We start from the raw sequence: 17,498 nt of genomic DNA, 5'->3' as shown, positions 1-17,498 counted from the left end.
CAGCAGCAACAGCCGATGTGGCTGCAGCAGCAGCAGTCTCAGTAACAGCAGCGTATCGCTCGTCAAATGTCTCAATCAGAGTGGTCTTAAAGCTTGAGTGAGTGGCCGAGATTTGGGGCCGCGGTTTTTGCCACCTCAGCCGCGCACACCAACCCGTGACCGCGGTCTCCTGCGGTTTAGGCCGTGGTACGGTCCTTTATAGTCGTGCAATTTCATTGGTTGGGGAGGAATCTTTTGAACGGTCAAATATTCGACCGTTTAATATTTTTTTCTTTCCTTTTTCCTTTCTTTCTTATAAAATACTACATATACTTCATTTTTTTTCAAACAAAAAACACCCATCTCTCTCTAATTTAAAAAAAATTCACCAATCTCTCTCAAAAATGTCATCTTCTTCATCTTATGAAGAATTTCAAGTTATTTTTTATGCCGCTATTACGTGTGCTCAAATGGTCGAACAAACATATGATGTTTTATGCAATAACGCAGCTGAAAGTTCTCAACGGAGAACACGAAGATATATTTTCACAAATCGTGAAGAAGCCAACCAACGTTTGGTACAAGACTATTTTCAAAAGAATGCCACTTATCAAGGGTACTATTTTCATAGGCGCTTCAGAATGTTCAAACGTTTATACGAACGTATAGTTGAAGATGTAACGAGGGAGTGCAGTTTTTTTCAACAACGCTACGATGCTAGAGGTACACCCGGTTTCACTCCCTTACAAAAATGCACAGCCGCACTTCGTCAGTTAGCATATGGCATTTTGTCTAATGCGTTAGACGAGAGTTTTAGGATGTCCGCTAGGACCGCACGAGACAGTCTCCACTATTTCTGCAAAACTGTGATTCAGTTTTATGGTCCAAAATATTTACGTAAACCTACACGTAATGACATCTTACAATTGCAAGCTCATCATGCTAGTGTGCATGGGTTACCTGGAATGCTAGGAAGTTTAGATTGTCTCCATTGGGCATGGGAAAATTTCCCTACATCATATCGTGGGCAATTTACCCATGGTGATCATGGTTACCCAACGGTCATACTTGAAGCAGTTGCATCACAAGATTTGTGGATTTGGCATGCTTTTTTTGGTTCTCCTGGTTCGATTAACGACATCAACGTTCTTAATCGTTCACCTATATTTAACAACATATATGATGGATTTGCACCAGATTCTTCTTTTGAAGTGCATGGAACGCCATATAAGTATGGTTATTATCTGGTCGATGGAATCTATCCTGAGTATGTTGTGTTTGTTAATTCGTTTACGTGTCCACATGATTCTAGACGAAAAAAATTCAAGAGAGCTCAAGAAAGAGCTAGGAAGGATGTTGAGCGTGCTTTTGGAGCTCTGAAGAAACGGTGGTTCATATTGAAAAAAGCAGCAATTAATTTAGGAGAGTAAAGGCTTCAATAAATCATGTATACATGTCTCATATTGCATAACATGATTATTTAAGACGAAGGAAGAGCGATATGTGCGTTTGACGAGGAAGAAACCATACCAGAGACACAACCTATAGAAATTGGCGGCGAAGAATATATGAACAGGAGAGCAGAGATATGTTGCACTGAAACATTTCACAATCTTCGCAATAACTTGGTGGAACACATTTACAGGATTCAAAACATTAACCTTAATTTGGATCCACCGGATGACTCGGAAGACGAGTTCTCGGAGAACGACTTTATGTAGTATGCTTTAGTTATTTTATATGTGTTTTTTTAAGTTTCTAGGATTATTTTAATGTCATGTGTGTTTTTTTTAAGATTCTAGGATTGTTTTAATGTCATGTGTGTTTTTTTTTCGTAATGCAATGTAATGTTTTTTGAATTTTCAATGTAATGTTTTTTTTAATTTTCAAGTAATGAAAAATTATGTTTTTTTTTATTAAAAAAGAAGTTTTATTAAATTAAAATAGTTAAAAAAACACAAAAATAAAGAAAATAGAAGTGTGGCACCACTCCCTTGGTGTGGCAAGAAACCACACTTGTGTGGTAAAAAGTGACGTGGCGCTTATGTGGCGGTGAAGGGAGTGCGGTTTCGGTGGCACCAATCCCTCCAGCCTAATAGACCCAAACTGTAACGACATGATTTTTCAAAACAAAATTTTCAATTTTAAAACTCATAAAACATATGTCTCATCATTGATTCTCAAAAACAACCAACAAGTTTTCAATACAATTATTCAAATCCAGGATCCACAATCATAGCTCCATATCAAGAGTGTGTGTACAATCACGCCGATGCCTTCCCGCGATCCTCGGAAGTACCTGAAACACATAACACATAACACGGTAAGCACGAATGCTTAGTGAGTTCCCCAAAATACCACATACAACAATCCGCCACTCGAGGCTATACTCTGGAAGACCCTCCGGTCTATATGTCTCAGCGGGACCCTCCAGTCCCGTAGCTCATTGGACCCTCTGGCTCGGTCTAGCTCGTTGGACCCTCCGACCCGGTCTGATTGAGAACCCTCTGGCCTCATAGTTCGTTGGACCCTCCGGTCCGGTCTAAGCAACAAATAATATAGCATACAATACATATCACACAATCATGCATAACTCAAACAAGCACATAAGACCCTCTGGTCACACATAATTACCACTCTAGGTAAAGTATAGTGAGAAGAGTCACCTCATAAGGTAGCTAGTAAAAGTCTCGTGCCCGAAATCCTCGGTCTAGCCTCCGCCTATCACAAATTAATACTTCTAATTAATATTCTACTGTTATTTCTAAAAAGTGGGTAGAAGACCATTCTACCCTTCCCTGACCTCTTTCACTCATTTTGTGCAAACCCTAAAGTCAACAGAAGTCAACTCCAGTCAACGGTCCAACTTTGACCAGACTCGTCGAGTGTACTCGGGAGACTCGTCGAGTCCAGTCGATTCATGGCAACCCCGACAAGCTCCAACTCGACGAGCTAACCCCTAACTCGACGGGTCACCATCTGACTCAGTTCACCGGGACAAAACCCTAACCGGTTCGTCGAGTCAGCTCATCAACTCGGCGAGTCCATTCGGTCTCAACTTGTATTCAGGTGATTTCAAGGCAGAAAACTCTCTCACACTCTAGATCTAAGCTCTCAAGGCTTGAATATCACGTAAAGCCTCAAGCTTTACGTTCATGAATAACACTAAAGGGCTAAAAATGCAAAGAACAAGCTTGAGAAGAAGTCTCTCATTCAAGGGGCTATCATGGATGAATAAAGCAGGGGACTTTCGACTCTAGGGACCTCACAAGGTCCATATCTGATGTCTATTTCTAAGAAGGTGCTCAAAACCTTCAAGGTCCCCAAAATAAGATGTAAATGAAGCCCTAACTCTAAAACCATGAGATCTATCCATATAAGAGAGAAAGGTACAAGCTTTATACCTTGAACAGAAGCTCCTGGACGTCAAAGCAGCAGATCTAGCAACTTCTTCACAATCCTTGCTTGGAATCCTCTTTCCCTCTACCAAAATGCACCAAAGATCTCAAACAATGGCTCAAAACTCTCTCAAAAGCTCAAGGAGGGCGATTAGGGTTTCTCTCAGTGAAAGGACACAGATGGAGAGCCGCAAATGAGGCTATACTTATCCTTATATAGGCCCCAAACCCGGGGATTTAGGGTTTCAACTCACAGCGCCTACTCGGCGAGTCTACTCCCAGACTCGTCGAGTAGATCATTAAACCCACGTGGCCAGCCCGACTCTACTCGGCGAGTTATAGCGCCAACTTGTCGAGTAGGTGAATGATCCTCAAAAATAAATACTTAAAAAGACATACCTGGGAATCCGGATGTTACAAATCTCCCCCACTAGAATCAGACTTCGCCCTCGAATTCATGCTCCGCAAATAACTCTGGATGCTGCTCCCGCATCTTTGACTCCGGCTCCTAAGTCAAATCGGACCCTCTCCGATGCTGCCACTGGAGCTGAACCAGGGGCACTTCCTTGTTCCTCAGAACTTTCACCTTTTGATCCAAGATCGCGATCGGCCTCTCGATGTAATTCAGGCTCGCATCCACCTGAATGTCCTCTAATGATACCACTGCTGTCTCATCAGCCACACACTTCCGCAACTGGGACACGTGGAAGGTGTTATGGATCTGACTCAACTCCGCAGGTAGCTCCAACTGGTATGCTACCTTACCCACTCTGGCGGTCACTCTGAACGGACTGATATATCGAGGCCCCAACTTGCCCCGCTTCCTGAACCGGATCACCCCTTTCCATGGGGAAACTTTCAGGAGCACAAAATCCCCGACCTGAAACTCAAGCTCAGATCGTTGTCTATCCGCGTAACTCTTCTGACGACTCTGCGCTGTCAGTATCCTCTGTCTGACCTGCTGAATCTGCTCGGTCGTCTTCAGCACTATCTCAGTGCTGCCCATAACTCTCTATCCCACCTCTCCCCAACAGATGGGAGTGCGACACCTTCTCCCATACAGGAGCTCAAAGGGAGGCATACCAATGCTCGAGTGATGGCTGTTGTTGTAGGAAAACTCAGCCAAGGGTAGGTATGTGTCCCAACTCCCACCGAAGTCCATAACACATGCTCGAAGCATGTCCTCGAGCGTCTGAATCGTTCGCTCGCTCTGTCCGTCTGTCTGTGGGTGGTAGGCGGTACTAAAATGCAATCGCGTTCCCAACTCCTCATGGAACTTCTTCCCGAATATGGAAGTAAAACGCACATCCCGATCCGACACTATGGACGTCGGCACTCAATGCCGAGCTACCACCTCTCGCACATAAATCTCTGCCAGCCTCTCGGCAGAAGAGCTCTCACTAATAGCAAGGAAGTGAGCACTCTTCGTCAACCGATCTATAATCACCCAGATCGCGTCAACTCCACGCGCCGTTCTCGGTAATTTGGTGATAAAGTCCATCAAGATCTGCTCCCACTTCCACTGGGGAATCTCCAAAGGATGCAATGGACCATGTGGACGTTGGTGCTCTGCCTTGACCCGGAGGCAGGTCAAGCACCTCTCGACCATCCAAGCAACATCCCTCTTCATACAGGGCCACCAATAGTCTCTCTTCAGATCCAAATACATCTTAGTGTCCCCGGGATGGATCGAAAATCTCGACCTATGCGCTTCCTCCATCAGAGTGCTATGAGCTCCGCCCGTATAAGGTACCCAAATCCGACCTCGAAAGGTCATAAGTCCCCGACTATCCGTCACAAACTCAGATACTTGCCCAATCACCCGCTCCCTATTGCGGTTCTCCGGTCTCACGGCCTCCGCCTGGGCCTCTCGAATGATATCCAATACCGGAGTCATCACTGTCATCCTCATGCATATATCCCGAATCAGGGCACTTTCCGCCTTGCGACTCAGGGCATCGGCTACCACGTTAGCCTTGCCCGGGTGATACAGAATCTCACAGTCATAATCTTTTACCACGTCCAACCACCTCCTCTGGCGCATATTCAGGTTGGGCTGATCCATCAGATACTTCAAGCTCTTGTGATCCGTGTATATGGTACACCGAACCCCGTACAAGTAATGGCGCCAGATATTGAGGGCGAACACCACTGCCCCCAACTCTAAATCATGGGTGGGGTACCTCATCTCATGAGGCTTCAGCTGCCTCGATGCATATGCTATCACGTGCCCTGTCTGCATAAGCACTGCACCTAACCCCGATATAGATGCATCGCAGTAAACCACGAAGTCCTCCATACCCTCAGGAAGAGCTAATACTGGAGCTTCGCACAATCTCTGGCGAAGAGTCTCAAACGAGGTCTGCTGCTCGGGACCCCAAACAAAAACAACGCCCTTCCGGGTTAACTTGGTGAGAGGAACAACAATCTTGGAGAAATCTCTAATAAACCTCCGGTAGTAGCCGGCCAACCCCAGAAAACTCCTGATCTCGGTGGGGGATCTCGGCACCTCCCAACTCATAACCGCCTCAATCTTGGCCGAGTCGACCAAAATCCCATTCTGATTAACGAGGTGTCCCAAGAACTGGACCTCTCGTAACCAGAAATCACACTTGTAGAATTTGGCATAAAGCCTCTCCGATCTCAATACTCCGAGGACCTCTCTCAAATGCTCCACATGCTGTTCTCTAGATCTCGAATATACCAGAATATCGTCGATAAACATGATCACCGAACGATCCAACATAGGCCTGCATACCCGGTTCATGAGATCCATGAACGCTGCTGGTGCATTGGTGAGCCCGAAAGGCGTCACCACGAACTCGTAATGCCCGTAACAAGTTCTAAAGGTTGTCTTCTAAATATCCTCCTCACGAACCCTCATCTGATGATAACCAGACCTCAAATCAATATTGGAAAACCAAGATGCACCCTGCAACTGATCAAACAGATCGTCGATCCTCGGGAGTGGATAACGGTTCTTGACCGTCAGCTTATTCAACTCCCGGTAATCAATGCACATCCGGTGTGAACCATCCTTTTTCTTGACAAAAAGGATCGGTGCACCCCACGGCGAGCTACTCGGTCGGATGAATCCCTTCCCTAACAGCTCCTGAAGCTTCGAGAATAACTCATGCATCTCTGGCGGCGCAAGGCGATAAGGTTCCTTGTCGATAGGTGCCACCCCTAGAAGCAAATCAATGCGAAACTCCACCTGCCTCTCGGGAGGCACACCCGGTAACTCCTCGGGGAAAACGTCCGGATACTCGCTAACCACCGGAACCTCAGCTACAATACTCTGTCTCTCCGTAACATCCCGCGTATCCGTCACATACGCCAGAAAACCCATGCAACCCTGCTGGAAGCTCTGCCTCGCTCGAGCAGCCGAACAAAATGCTGACCCAAATCAGGTACCCTCGCCGAATACTGTAAGTTCTCCCCTACTAGGGTTCCGGATGGTCATCAATTGACGCTCACAGTCGATCATAGCTCCGAATCGACTCAACCAGTCCATGCCCACGATGACACATACATCCCCCATCGTGATAGGTACCAAATCTATCGGAAACTCGACTCCACAAATCTCAAGCACACATCCCCAGATCACATCAGTCGCAAAAACAACATGCTCCCTCAAAGGTCGACTCAACGCCTCACGTCGGATACTGATGTGACGACTAAATGCTAGCGATACGAAGGATAGACTCGCACCCGAGTCAAACAACACCAAAGCAGGTACAAAACTCACAAGAAAAGTACCTAAACATATCACAAATAAGCACCATATATAAACAAAAGAATAAGCAAAAGATCACATACCAGCCACAACATCGGGTGTTGCGCGGACCTCCTCCATTGTCAACTGGAAGACTCTACTGCGAGCCTTCGGTGCCTCGGCCTTCACGGGCCGACTCTCAGTAGCTCGAGTAGTAGAAGGCGCAGTTCCCGGCGCTGATCCCTGAAGAAACTGCGGGCACTCGGCCTTCCTATGGCCAGTCTAGTTGCAATGGAAGCAAACCGAAAATCCCTTGGGGCAATCCCTCGCGATATGCCCCTCCTTCCCGCACTTGTAACACACACCTGCTCTGCACACCCCATCATGGCTCATGCCGCACTTCCAACAAGTGCGGGCCTTCTGACCTCCCGATCTCGAATCAGCGGGCTTAGCCCGCTTGGCCGCCGGTTGAGACTGTGTTGGCCGCCTATCCCTCCTCTGAGACTCCGCCTCCTCCCTGGCCTGAGTCTCTAACTCAATCTCCCTCTTCCGAGCATTTTCCTGGAGTTCGGTAAATGTTCGGTATGTCGAGTTCGCCACAAACTCACGAATGTCTCTCCTCAGAATGCTCAGATATCGGCTCATACATGCATGCTCAGTAGACACGTGCTCAGGGCAAAACAACGCCCCCTCATGAAACATCCGTGTGATCACAGTCACAGACTCAGTCCCCTGCTTGAGGGACAAGAACTCCTGGGCCAACCGTTCCCTCTCTACCGGGGGAACGTACTCATCCTGAAACATAGCGGTGAACCTCTCCCAAGTCACCGCGGTAAGCTCTGCAGTAGAAAAGTCAGTTGTCACAAACTTCTACCAGTCCTTCACTCCCAAGCGAAGCTGGTTCAGCACGAACCGTACCCTCATATGCTCCGGACAAGAACATCTGTAGAAGCATCCCTCAATGTTAGAGATCCACCTCCTCGCGGCTATCGGATCCTGAGTCCCATCAAACTCTGGTGGCTTCGTGTTGCTGAACTCCCGGTACAACAACGAGTCACCCCCTGTGGCCTAGCAGCAGCAACGGTTGCGGTGGCCGCAACAACAGCAGCATCGGTAAGAGCAGCATACCGCTCGTTAAATGTCTCGAGCAGCGTGGTCTTGATAGACCCAAAATTTAGAAGAAATGAAAAGGAATTATGTGAATATTATGTGAATTATGTGTTTTATGCTTAATTATTAGGGTTTAATTAATTAACAATAAAAATGAGCGTCAAAAATTAAATTTTAGATAAAGCCGATATCTATTAAGAAACTTGTAGTGGGCGTGACAAGGATTACGGATATATAAAGAATGCCGAAATCCGAGTTATAACGAAGAAGTTATGACCTGTCGAAGTTTCGCGACAAAACCGGCACGGGGCCGAATGTCGTAAAAAGTGAGTTTTTGATAAACTACTTTTTAGCCTTAGTGATGTAAACGAAACTTGTAGTTTTCGTTAAACCGAGAGTAGGTATAAAAAGAACGCCCAAATCTGACTTCGTATGAGGAAGTTATGATTTTTCGAAGTTTCAGCTTAGCAGTAGACAGCTAAAAACTCGAATTTTAGATCGAGTGATTTTTAGCCGACACAACCTAAACGAGAATCGAAGGTCTCGTCATTAGTAGCACAATGGTAAAAAGTCTGACGAAAACGGACGTCGGATGAAGAAGTTATGAATTTTTAACGGATTTCCTGTCCCGGTCTGTTAAAAATAATAATATAAAAATTAAAGTCAAAGTTAGCCGGCGAAGTCTAAACAAAAGTTGTAGAGCGTAATTTTACCTACGTGTGCATATAAAGAACGTCAAAAACGGAGCTCGTATGCGAAAGTTATGGATTTTAGAAGTTTTGGCGCGAAAACCGAGAAAATTCGCATAGTCACGTTTTTGCCACGTCACCTTCGCTGAAAGAGTGCCACGTGTCCGAAATTGGTGAGTCATGCGAAGCCACGTGTCGCCTTCCCTCGCATGAACAGTAGCTGCGTGTCGGATTCTGATTCGACCGAAGGGAGGCCCAACCGAAGCAAGCCGCGTGTCGCTCTTGTTCCGATCTGCTGACGAGACCGAAGCGATTCAATAAGGATCCGACGCGTGTGCCTCGGTGGCGAGCCCTCGCATGCGAGACGTGTCCGCCTCCAGATCCGACCACGTGTCCGAGCCTCCTGCTGCCTCGTGTCCTCGGTGCTGACTCCTTTCTCTCGACCGACTTCGGATCTCACCCTATAAATAGAGGGCTTGCGAGATCTTCCGGCTACTTTTGGAACACGTACCAGAGTGCCCGAAGGCCTGGAAAATTTATTTTTTCGGTTTCGAAGCCCAACCCTCGCAGATCCCGATTTCTCAATAAAACTCCCGGTTTTATTAGAAACGATCGTTCTTGGCAACGAAGTGCTGCCCGGTTATCGTTTAATCATGTGAGTGTATAGTCACTTTCACCTTACACATAGATATGAAGTATTTACCTTAAAATACATGCTATGTGTAAATATATTAATTGTTTATTTGAGGTGACTGTTGAATTGATGTTTTATACAAGTTTTAAACTGTATATATATATATATTTTATCTACAAATATGTTGGGTAAAACATGGGTAGATGAATTAGATGATGTGTGATGAAATAAAAGTGATGAGAGGTATCGATGTTTAAGATGATCTAGTCATCTAGCAGAGTATAGACAACGGCCACATACTATTTTAGATAGCCCAGTGGAACGTTAGTAGACTTGTAATCGGTACGTATGTTTGAACTATATGTTCATTAGGTATTTTTGAACTATGTGTTCATCCATTAGTTCTTCCTTTTGACACTATTACGTGTCGGGGTATGGGAGCGTACGGGAGTACTTTATCAGTATTTTCCCTATACTTTTATTTGGAAGAACTTTGGAGTTTTTGTTCTTTTAGGAAGTGATTGGACAAGCTTCATGAGTTAGTGATATAGATCATGAGTTAAATAGTGGGTGTATGATGAAAGGTGAGTTGGATAGATGAGATGATCAGTGATATAGATCATGTGTTGAGAGTGAGTGGTGAAATATGGGAAAAGCTGTATGGAAAACCCATTGACATGTATTGCGGGGGGAACTCCCTTGGGAAATACCGTCGATGAATAAGAGCTATGGACTAGCACATGGCGACGATGTGACTTCGTGCATATTTGACATAAATTGCTGAAGGAAAGCAATGTTGTCACCTTGTTGGTTGTTTTATGTTAGGATGTCTTGTTTGACATAACTTGCTGAGGGAAAGCAATGTTGTCACCTCGATGTTTGTTTTATTTGACATAACTTGCTGAGGAACCCCCAAAGCAATGTTGTCACCCTTAGTGATAATCCTTAGGCTAGGTCCCTTGTGATAGTTGTTTTAGGGACGTAAAGTGAGGATAATGGGAATGGGTAATTAGGGTTATTTTGGTTGATGAAATTAATAAATTTAGTGATTGAGAACTTAATAAGTTTATTATTTATTGTGGGTTGAAAACCCTATATGCTCACCAGGCTCCCAAGCCTGACCCACTCAGTTTATTTGTATCACATGTATCGATACGAAGTTGCTTTACACTGAGAGATTAAAAGAGAAGTAGATCACTAGTGTAAATGAATGTAAGTTTTGTTTATGCTTATGTTTTTGTATTGATAATGACATCCCAATGGTTTAAGTGAATAAAATACATTTCTTCGGAAATGATTTGATAACATATTTATTATGTTTTTTTTCTGGGAACAAATTCCGCAAACACTTTTAATCAAATGATTACTCTGAAATTATTTCAAAAGCATAAAGTAAACCGGTCTTTTCTGGCCGTGAATTTGGGGATGTCACAGTTGGTATCAGAGCATTAGTTTAAGCGAACTAGGAATTTGTAGGATTTCTAGACTTAAACTTAAAATGCTAAGTGATGATTGTGAGATGAGTGTCTACCATAATTTAGGCACGAGCATAAGTTTATTTTAGGAAAGATGCCTAAAATGTTTTATGTGTTAAATATTTTATGTTATAGCTATAAGGATGCCTTATATGCTATTATTTGTTCGGATCTATGGTCTGTTGCCGACCGGATCTGGAAACCTTATGTGTGTAGGATTCTAAGCGTATGATTACGAGATTAGAACTAACATGTAAATGTTTCGAAGTGATAAGGAGATTTATACGTTTATCGTAAATAAAGCTTTCCTATCTTAAATTTTCGCCTGGTACACCGAACGTCTGCATGGGTGTACAAAACGTTATGGTGAAGACTCGTAGAGAATTGAGTAGATGGAGGAAATGAAAAAAAAAACTTATGATAGTGAATGATACCTATCAGAAGATATCGTAAGAGTGGTATCTTGTCTTAGAATATGTTTGATAAAATAATGAAACGTTTAGAGGAGTATGGTACGTCTGAAGTACACCTTCGATTGGCAGGATGATGGAACGATTGGTGTAATTCCTGAAATTGTCCGATCATTTGGAATTTCCATCACCAACCAAGTTGAAGTAGAATTGATGACTGAAGATACGCATGGAAGAAGTCCTAGTAGAGTCTAGGAAAATTTTATGATTAATTGGACACATTCGTATGTGTTATATTGTTTTGTGATTTTAGGATTTGGGGACTGCGAGACAGTACTTGAGATGAGTATGAGTAGGTGTGAATAGTAGTAGAGATCTATACTACTAGAAGCACATGACTCACACTTGGATCAGGGAAAGTCACAAGGTTACCAAGGAACTCGTAATTGATTCTGTCTTATTCTAGTCTGTCGTTACCATCGTTTCGGTAATGACTAAGAAGATGATTGTTATTCCGACCCTAGTGGTCATATCGAATTGAGTCCGACTACGATGAGTTTGTTACGTGGTTTAGAGAACCAAGTTTTAGACCTGGCAATCCGTGTCTGCGTGTCGTGTATTCGTGTCAGACACGAATTTACACGACACGAATTTGTTAAACACGAACACGACACGAATTAAAAAACATGTTTGGGGTATCAAACACGAACACGACACGTAAAAAAATCGTGTGACACGTGACACGACACGAATAGACACGTTTTCTAGCCGTGTTACACGAAAACACGAATAGACACGTTTTTAATGGCTTTTTTTAAGCTAGGACTATAAACTAATTATTGACTTTTACGAAATTGGTCCCTAATATATTATAAATATAAAATTTAACCCTAAAGTATATATGTGTATATACGTGTTTGTACGTGTCACGTGTCAACACGAATTTGTATCGTGTCTTATACATGTCTAAACAGGTACATCTGTGTTTGACACGTGTAAGACACGAAACACGAATTTAAAATACGTGTCAGACACGAATAAACACGAAACACGAATTTATAAAACACATACACGGAAAACTCGTATCGTGTTCGTGTCGTGTTAATTGTGTCGTGTATCAAATTGCCAGGTCTACCAAGTTTGATGTAGTATTTGACTTAAGTTAAATCGAAGTAAAGGATGATCAAAGCGATCAATAGAAGTATCGCGTTCGTTGTTAAAGAAGTTGGGTTAGGTTGTATTCTGACCCAAAGGGATAAAGTGATAGCGTATGCATTGAGGCAATTGAAGGAGCATGAAAAGAACTAACCCACTCGTGATCTGGAGTTGGTAGTGGTAGTATTCGCCATAAAGATGGGAGGAGTAAGAGGTCTTCTGATGGAAGAAGCTCACAAAACCATGTACTCGATTCATCCCGGCAGTGCGAAAATGTATAGGGATCTAAAACCCTATTACTGGTGGCCGATGGTGAAGCTCGATGTTGCTAAGTATGTGGCTGAGTGTGTAACTTGTGCTAGGGTTAAGGCAAAACATCAGAAACCATATGGGAGTTTAGATCCTTTACCTGTACCGATGGGTAAATGGGAAGGTATCACTATGGATTTTGTGACTAAACTGCCCAGAACAAGGAACGGTCACGACATGATTTGGGTGGTCGTTGATCGCTTCACTAAGAGTGCGCATTTCATAGCAGCCAACGAGAAATGGTCTATGGATAAACTTGCGAATTCTTATATGAAGGAAAGTGTGAGGCTTCACGGTGTTTCGTTAACGATTGTATCCGATCGTGACAGCCGTTTTACCTCAAGGTTTTGGAGGAGTCTATAAGAGGAATTGGGTACCAAGTGTGTTTGAATACAACTTACCATCCACAAACCGATGGTAAGAGCGAACGAACAATTCAAACATTGGAGGATATGCTGAGAGCATGTACCCTGGAATTCCAAGGTAACTAGGGTAAACACTTACCTCTAGTAGAATTTTCCTATAATGATAGTTTCCACTCGAACATCTAGATGGCACCTTATCACGCTTTGTATGGAGAAAAGTGTCGAACGCCGTCATGTTGACTGGAAGCTGGGGAAAAGCAGTTTATGAGACTTGAAATAGTCCATCAGACTGCTGAAAAGTTGAAAGTGATTAGGGAAAGGAGGTTAGTTGCTCAAAAGAGCTATGCTGACAAGAAAAGACAACCGATATCATTCGAAGTTGGAAATTCGGTTTTACTTAAAGTCTCGCCGTGGAAGGGACTTATAAGATTTGGTAAGAAGGGAAAATTGAGTCCAAGGTTTATTGGACCATTTAAAGTTCTTCAGAGAATCGGGAATCAAGCTTACAAGCTAGAATTACCGGAAGAACTGGAGGGTACTCATAACACCTTTTATGTGTGTTATTTAAGAAAATTTACGGGACATGTGCCCGACATAATTCCCATTTCTGATTTAAGGTTGGATGAAAACAAGAGGTTGATTGAAGAACCTGAGGCAATCGTTGACCGTAAGACTAAGGAGTTGTGACACAAAGTGGTAGATTTACTGCTTGTGCATTGGAAACATACGAATGGGCCAAATCTCACCTGGGAAACGGAGAGTGACATGATGAGTCGCTACCCGTATTTGTTTGTTGATGTGTGATTCCGGGGACGGAATCATTCTAAGGGGGAGAGAGTTGTAACGCCCGTGTTTCTAGGCTAGACATTAATATTGACATAATGGTCTAGGTTAACCTTTGTAACTCATTTAGAAGAAATGAAAAGTAATTATGTGAATATTATGTGAATTATGTGTTTTATGCTTAATTATTAGGGTTTAATTAATTAACAATAAAAATGAGCGTCAAAAATTAAATTTTAGATAAAGCCGATATCTATTAAGAAACTTGTAGTGGGCGTGACAAGGATTACAGATATATAAAGAATGCCGAAATCCGAGTTATAACGAAGAAGTTATGACCTGTCGAAGTTTCGCGACAAAACCGGCACGGGGCCGAATGTCGTAAAAAGTGAGTTTTTGATAAACTACTTTTTAGCCTTAGTGATGTAAACGAAACTTGTAGTTTTCGTTAAACCGAGAGTAGGTATAAAAAGAACGCCCAAATCTGACTTCGTATGAGGAAGTTATGATTTTTCGAAGTTTCAGCTTAGCAGTAGACAGCTAAAAACTCGAATTTTAGATCGATTGATTTTTAGCCGACACAACCTAAACGAGAATCGAAGGTCTCGTCATTAGTAGCACAACGGTAAAAAGTCTGACGAAAACGGACGTCGGATGAAGAAGTTATGAATTTTTAACGGATTTCCTGTCCCGGTCTGTTAAAAATAATAATATAAAAATTAAAGTCAAAATTAGCCGACGAAGTCTAAACAAAAGTTGTAGAGCGTAATTTTACCTACGCGTGCATATAAAGAACGTCAAAAACGGAGCTCGTATGCGAAAGTTATGGATTTTAGAAGTTTTGGCGCGAAAACCGAGAAAATTCGCATAGTCACGTTTTTGCCACGTCACCTTCGCTGAAAGAGTGCCACGTGACCGAAATTGGTGAGTCATGCGAAGCCACGTGTCGCCTTCCCTCGCATGAACAGTAGCTGCGTGTCGGATTCTAATTCGACCGAAGGGAGGCCCAACCGAAACAAGCCGCGTGTCGCTCTTGTTCCGATCTGCTGACGAGACCGAAGCGATTCAATAAGGATCTGACGCGTGTGCCTCGGTGGCGAGCCCTCGCATGCGAGACGTGTCCGCCTCCAGATCCGACCACGTGTCCGAGCCTCCTGTTGCCTCGTGTCCTCGGTGCTGACTCCTTTCTCTCGGCCGACTTCGGATCTCACCCTATAAATAGAGGGCTTGCGAGATCTTCTGGCTACTTTTGGAACACGTCCCAGAGTGCCCGAAGGCCCGGAAAATTTATTTTTTCGGTTTCGAAGCCCGACCCTCGCTGAGCCCGGTTTCTCAATAAAACTCCCGGTTTTATTAGAAACGATCGTTCTAGGCAACGAAGTGCTGCCCGGTTATCGTTAAATCATGTGAGTGTATAGTCACTTTCACCTTACACATAGATATGAAGTATTTACCTTAAAATACGTGCTATGTGTAAATATATTAATTGTTTATTTGAGGTGACTGTTGAATTGATGTTTTATACAAGTTTTAAAGTGTATATATATATATATATATATATATATATATATATATATATATATATTTTATCTACAAATATGTTGGGTAAAACATGGGTAGATGAATTAGATGATGTGTGATGAAATAAAAGTGATGAGATGTATCGATGTTTAAGATGATCTAGTCATCTAGCAGAGTATAGACAACGGTCACAGACTATTTTAGATAGCCCAGTGGAACGTTAGTAGACTTGTAATCGGTACGTATGTTTGAACTATATGTTCATTAGGTATTTTTAAACTATGTGTTCATCCATTAGTTCTTCCTTTTGACACTATTACGTGTCGGGGTACGGGAGCGTACGGGAGTACTTTATCAGTATTTTCCCTATACTTTTATTTGGAAGAACTTTGGAGTTTTTGTTCTTTTATGAAGTGATTGGACAAGCTTCATGAGTTAGTGATATAGATCATGAGTTAAATAGTGGGTGTGTGATGAAAGGTGAGTTAGATAGATGAGATGATCAGTGATATAGATCATGAGTTGAGAGTGAGTGGTGAAATATGGGAAAAGCTTTTACCCAGATGTTGGCGTGAGTGGTGCAATATGAGAAAAGCCCTTACCCAACGTTGACCCCCGTCATTCAGCAGAGTAGGGATGACAACCATGGACTGTTCTAGACGGTCTGCGGAACACTAGCAGGCTCGCAACCTGTAGGTGTTAATGGACTTGAGTGTTCATTCGCTGTACTCTAAGACCCCCGTCATTCAGCAGAGTATGGATGACAACCATGGACTGTTTTGACGGTCTGTGGAACACTAGCAGGCTCGTAACCTGTAGGTGTTAATGGACTTAAGTGTTCATTCGCTGTACTCTATTCCCCTCATGAGTGCCTTTAGGGCAAGTAAGGCTGGGGAAAACCCCTTAGTATGTTCATCAGCTGTATGGAAAACCCATTGACATGTATTGCGGGGGGGGGGGGGGGGGGAGGGGGGGAACCCGTGGGAAATACCGTCGATGAATAAGAGCTATGGACTTAGCATATGGAAAACCCATTGACATGTATTGCGAGGGGAACTCTTGTGGGAAATACCGTCGATGAATAAGAGTTATGGACTAGCACATGGCGACGATGTGACTTCGTGCCTATTTGACATAAATTGCTGAAGGAAAGCAATGTTGTCACCTTGTTGGTTGTTTTATGTTAGGATGTCTTGTTTGACATAACTTGCTGAGGGAAAGCAATGTTGTCACCCCGATGTTTGTTTTATTTGACATAACTTGCTGAGGAACCCCCAAAGCAATGTTGTCACCCTTAGTGATAATCCTTAGGCTAGGTCCCTTGTGATAGTTGTTTTAGGGACGTAAAGTGAGGATAATGGGAATGGGTAATTAGGGTTATTTTGGTTGATGAAATTAATAAATTTATTGATTGAGAACTTAATAAGTTTATTATTTATTGTGGGTTGAAAACCCTATATGCTCACCAGGCACCCAAGCCTGACCCACTCAGTTTATTTGTATCACAGGTATCGATACGAAGTTGCTTTACACTGAGAGATTAAAAGAGAAGTAGATCACTAGTGCAAATGAATGTAAGTTTTGTTTATGCTTATGTTTTTGTATTGACAATGACATCCAATGGTTTAAGTGAATAAAATACATTTCTTCGGAAATGATTTGATAACATATTTATTATGTTTTTTTTTCTGGGAACAAATTCCGCAAACACTTTTAATCAAATGATTACTCTGAAATTATTTCAAAAGCATAAAGTAAACCGGTCTTTTCTGGCCGTGAATTTGGGGATGTCACATGCAAGGTGCATCTTGCTTCTCCAAGATAGATTTGAGGTATTTGTATCATTAGGTTAGAGTGAGGGATGAGGACGTAGAGAAGACCGCATTCCAGACTCGTTATGGGCATTACGAGTTCGTAGTGATGCCATTTGGGCTCACCAATGCGCCTACGGTGTT

At 43.1% G+C, this 17,498-nt stretch overlaps 1 protein-coding gene across 1 annotated transcript; it reads left to right on the top strand.

Moving 5' to 3' along the window:
• The first annotated feature begins 383 nt into the window (after positions 1-383).
• On the top strand, positions 384-1,409 carry LOC145164662 (uncharacterized). The gene has a single exon (XM_079083375.1). It carries the CDS (start codon positions 384-386, stop codon positions 1,407-1,409), a length of 1,026 nt encoding a protein of 341 aa, XP_078939501.1.
• The last annotated feature ends 16,089 nt before the right edge of the window (positions 1,410-17,498 follow it).

This window comes from Lactuca virosa, chromosome 3 (genome assembly GCF_052849685.1).
Source record: "Lactuca virosa cultivar CGN04683 chromosome 3, Lactuca_virosa_CGN04683_v6, whole genome shotgun sequence".
Taxonomy (NCBI): Eukaryota; Viridiplantae; Streptophyta; class Magnoliopsida; order Asterales; family Asteraceae; genus Lactuca; species Lactuca virosa.
The sequence above is the reverse complement of the archived record's forward strand: the minus strand, read 5'-3'. Positions and strand labels throughout refer to the sequence as shown.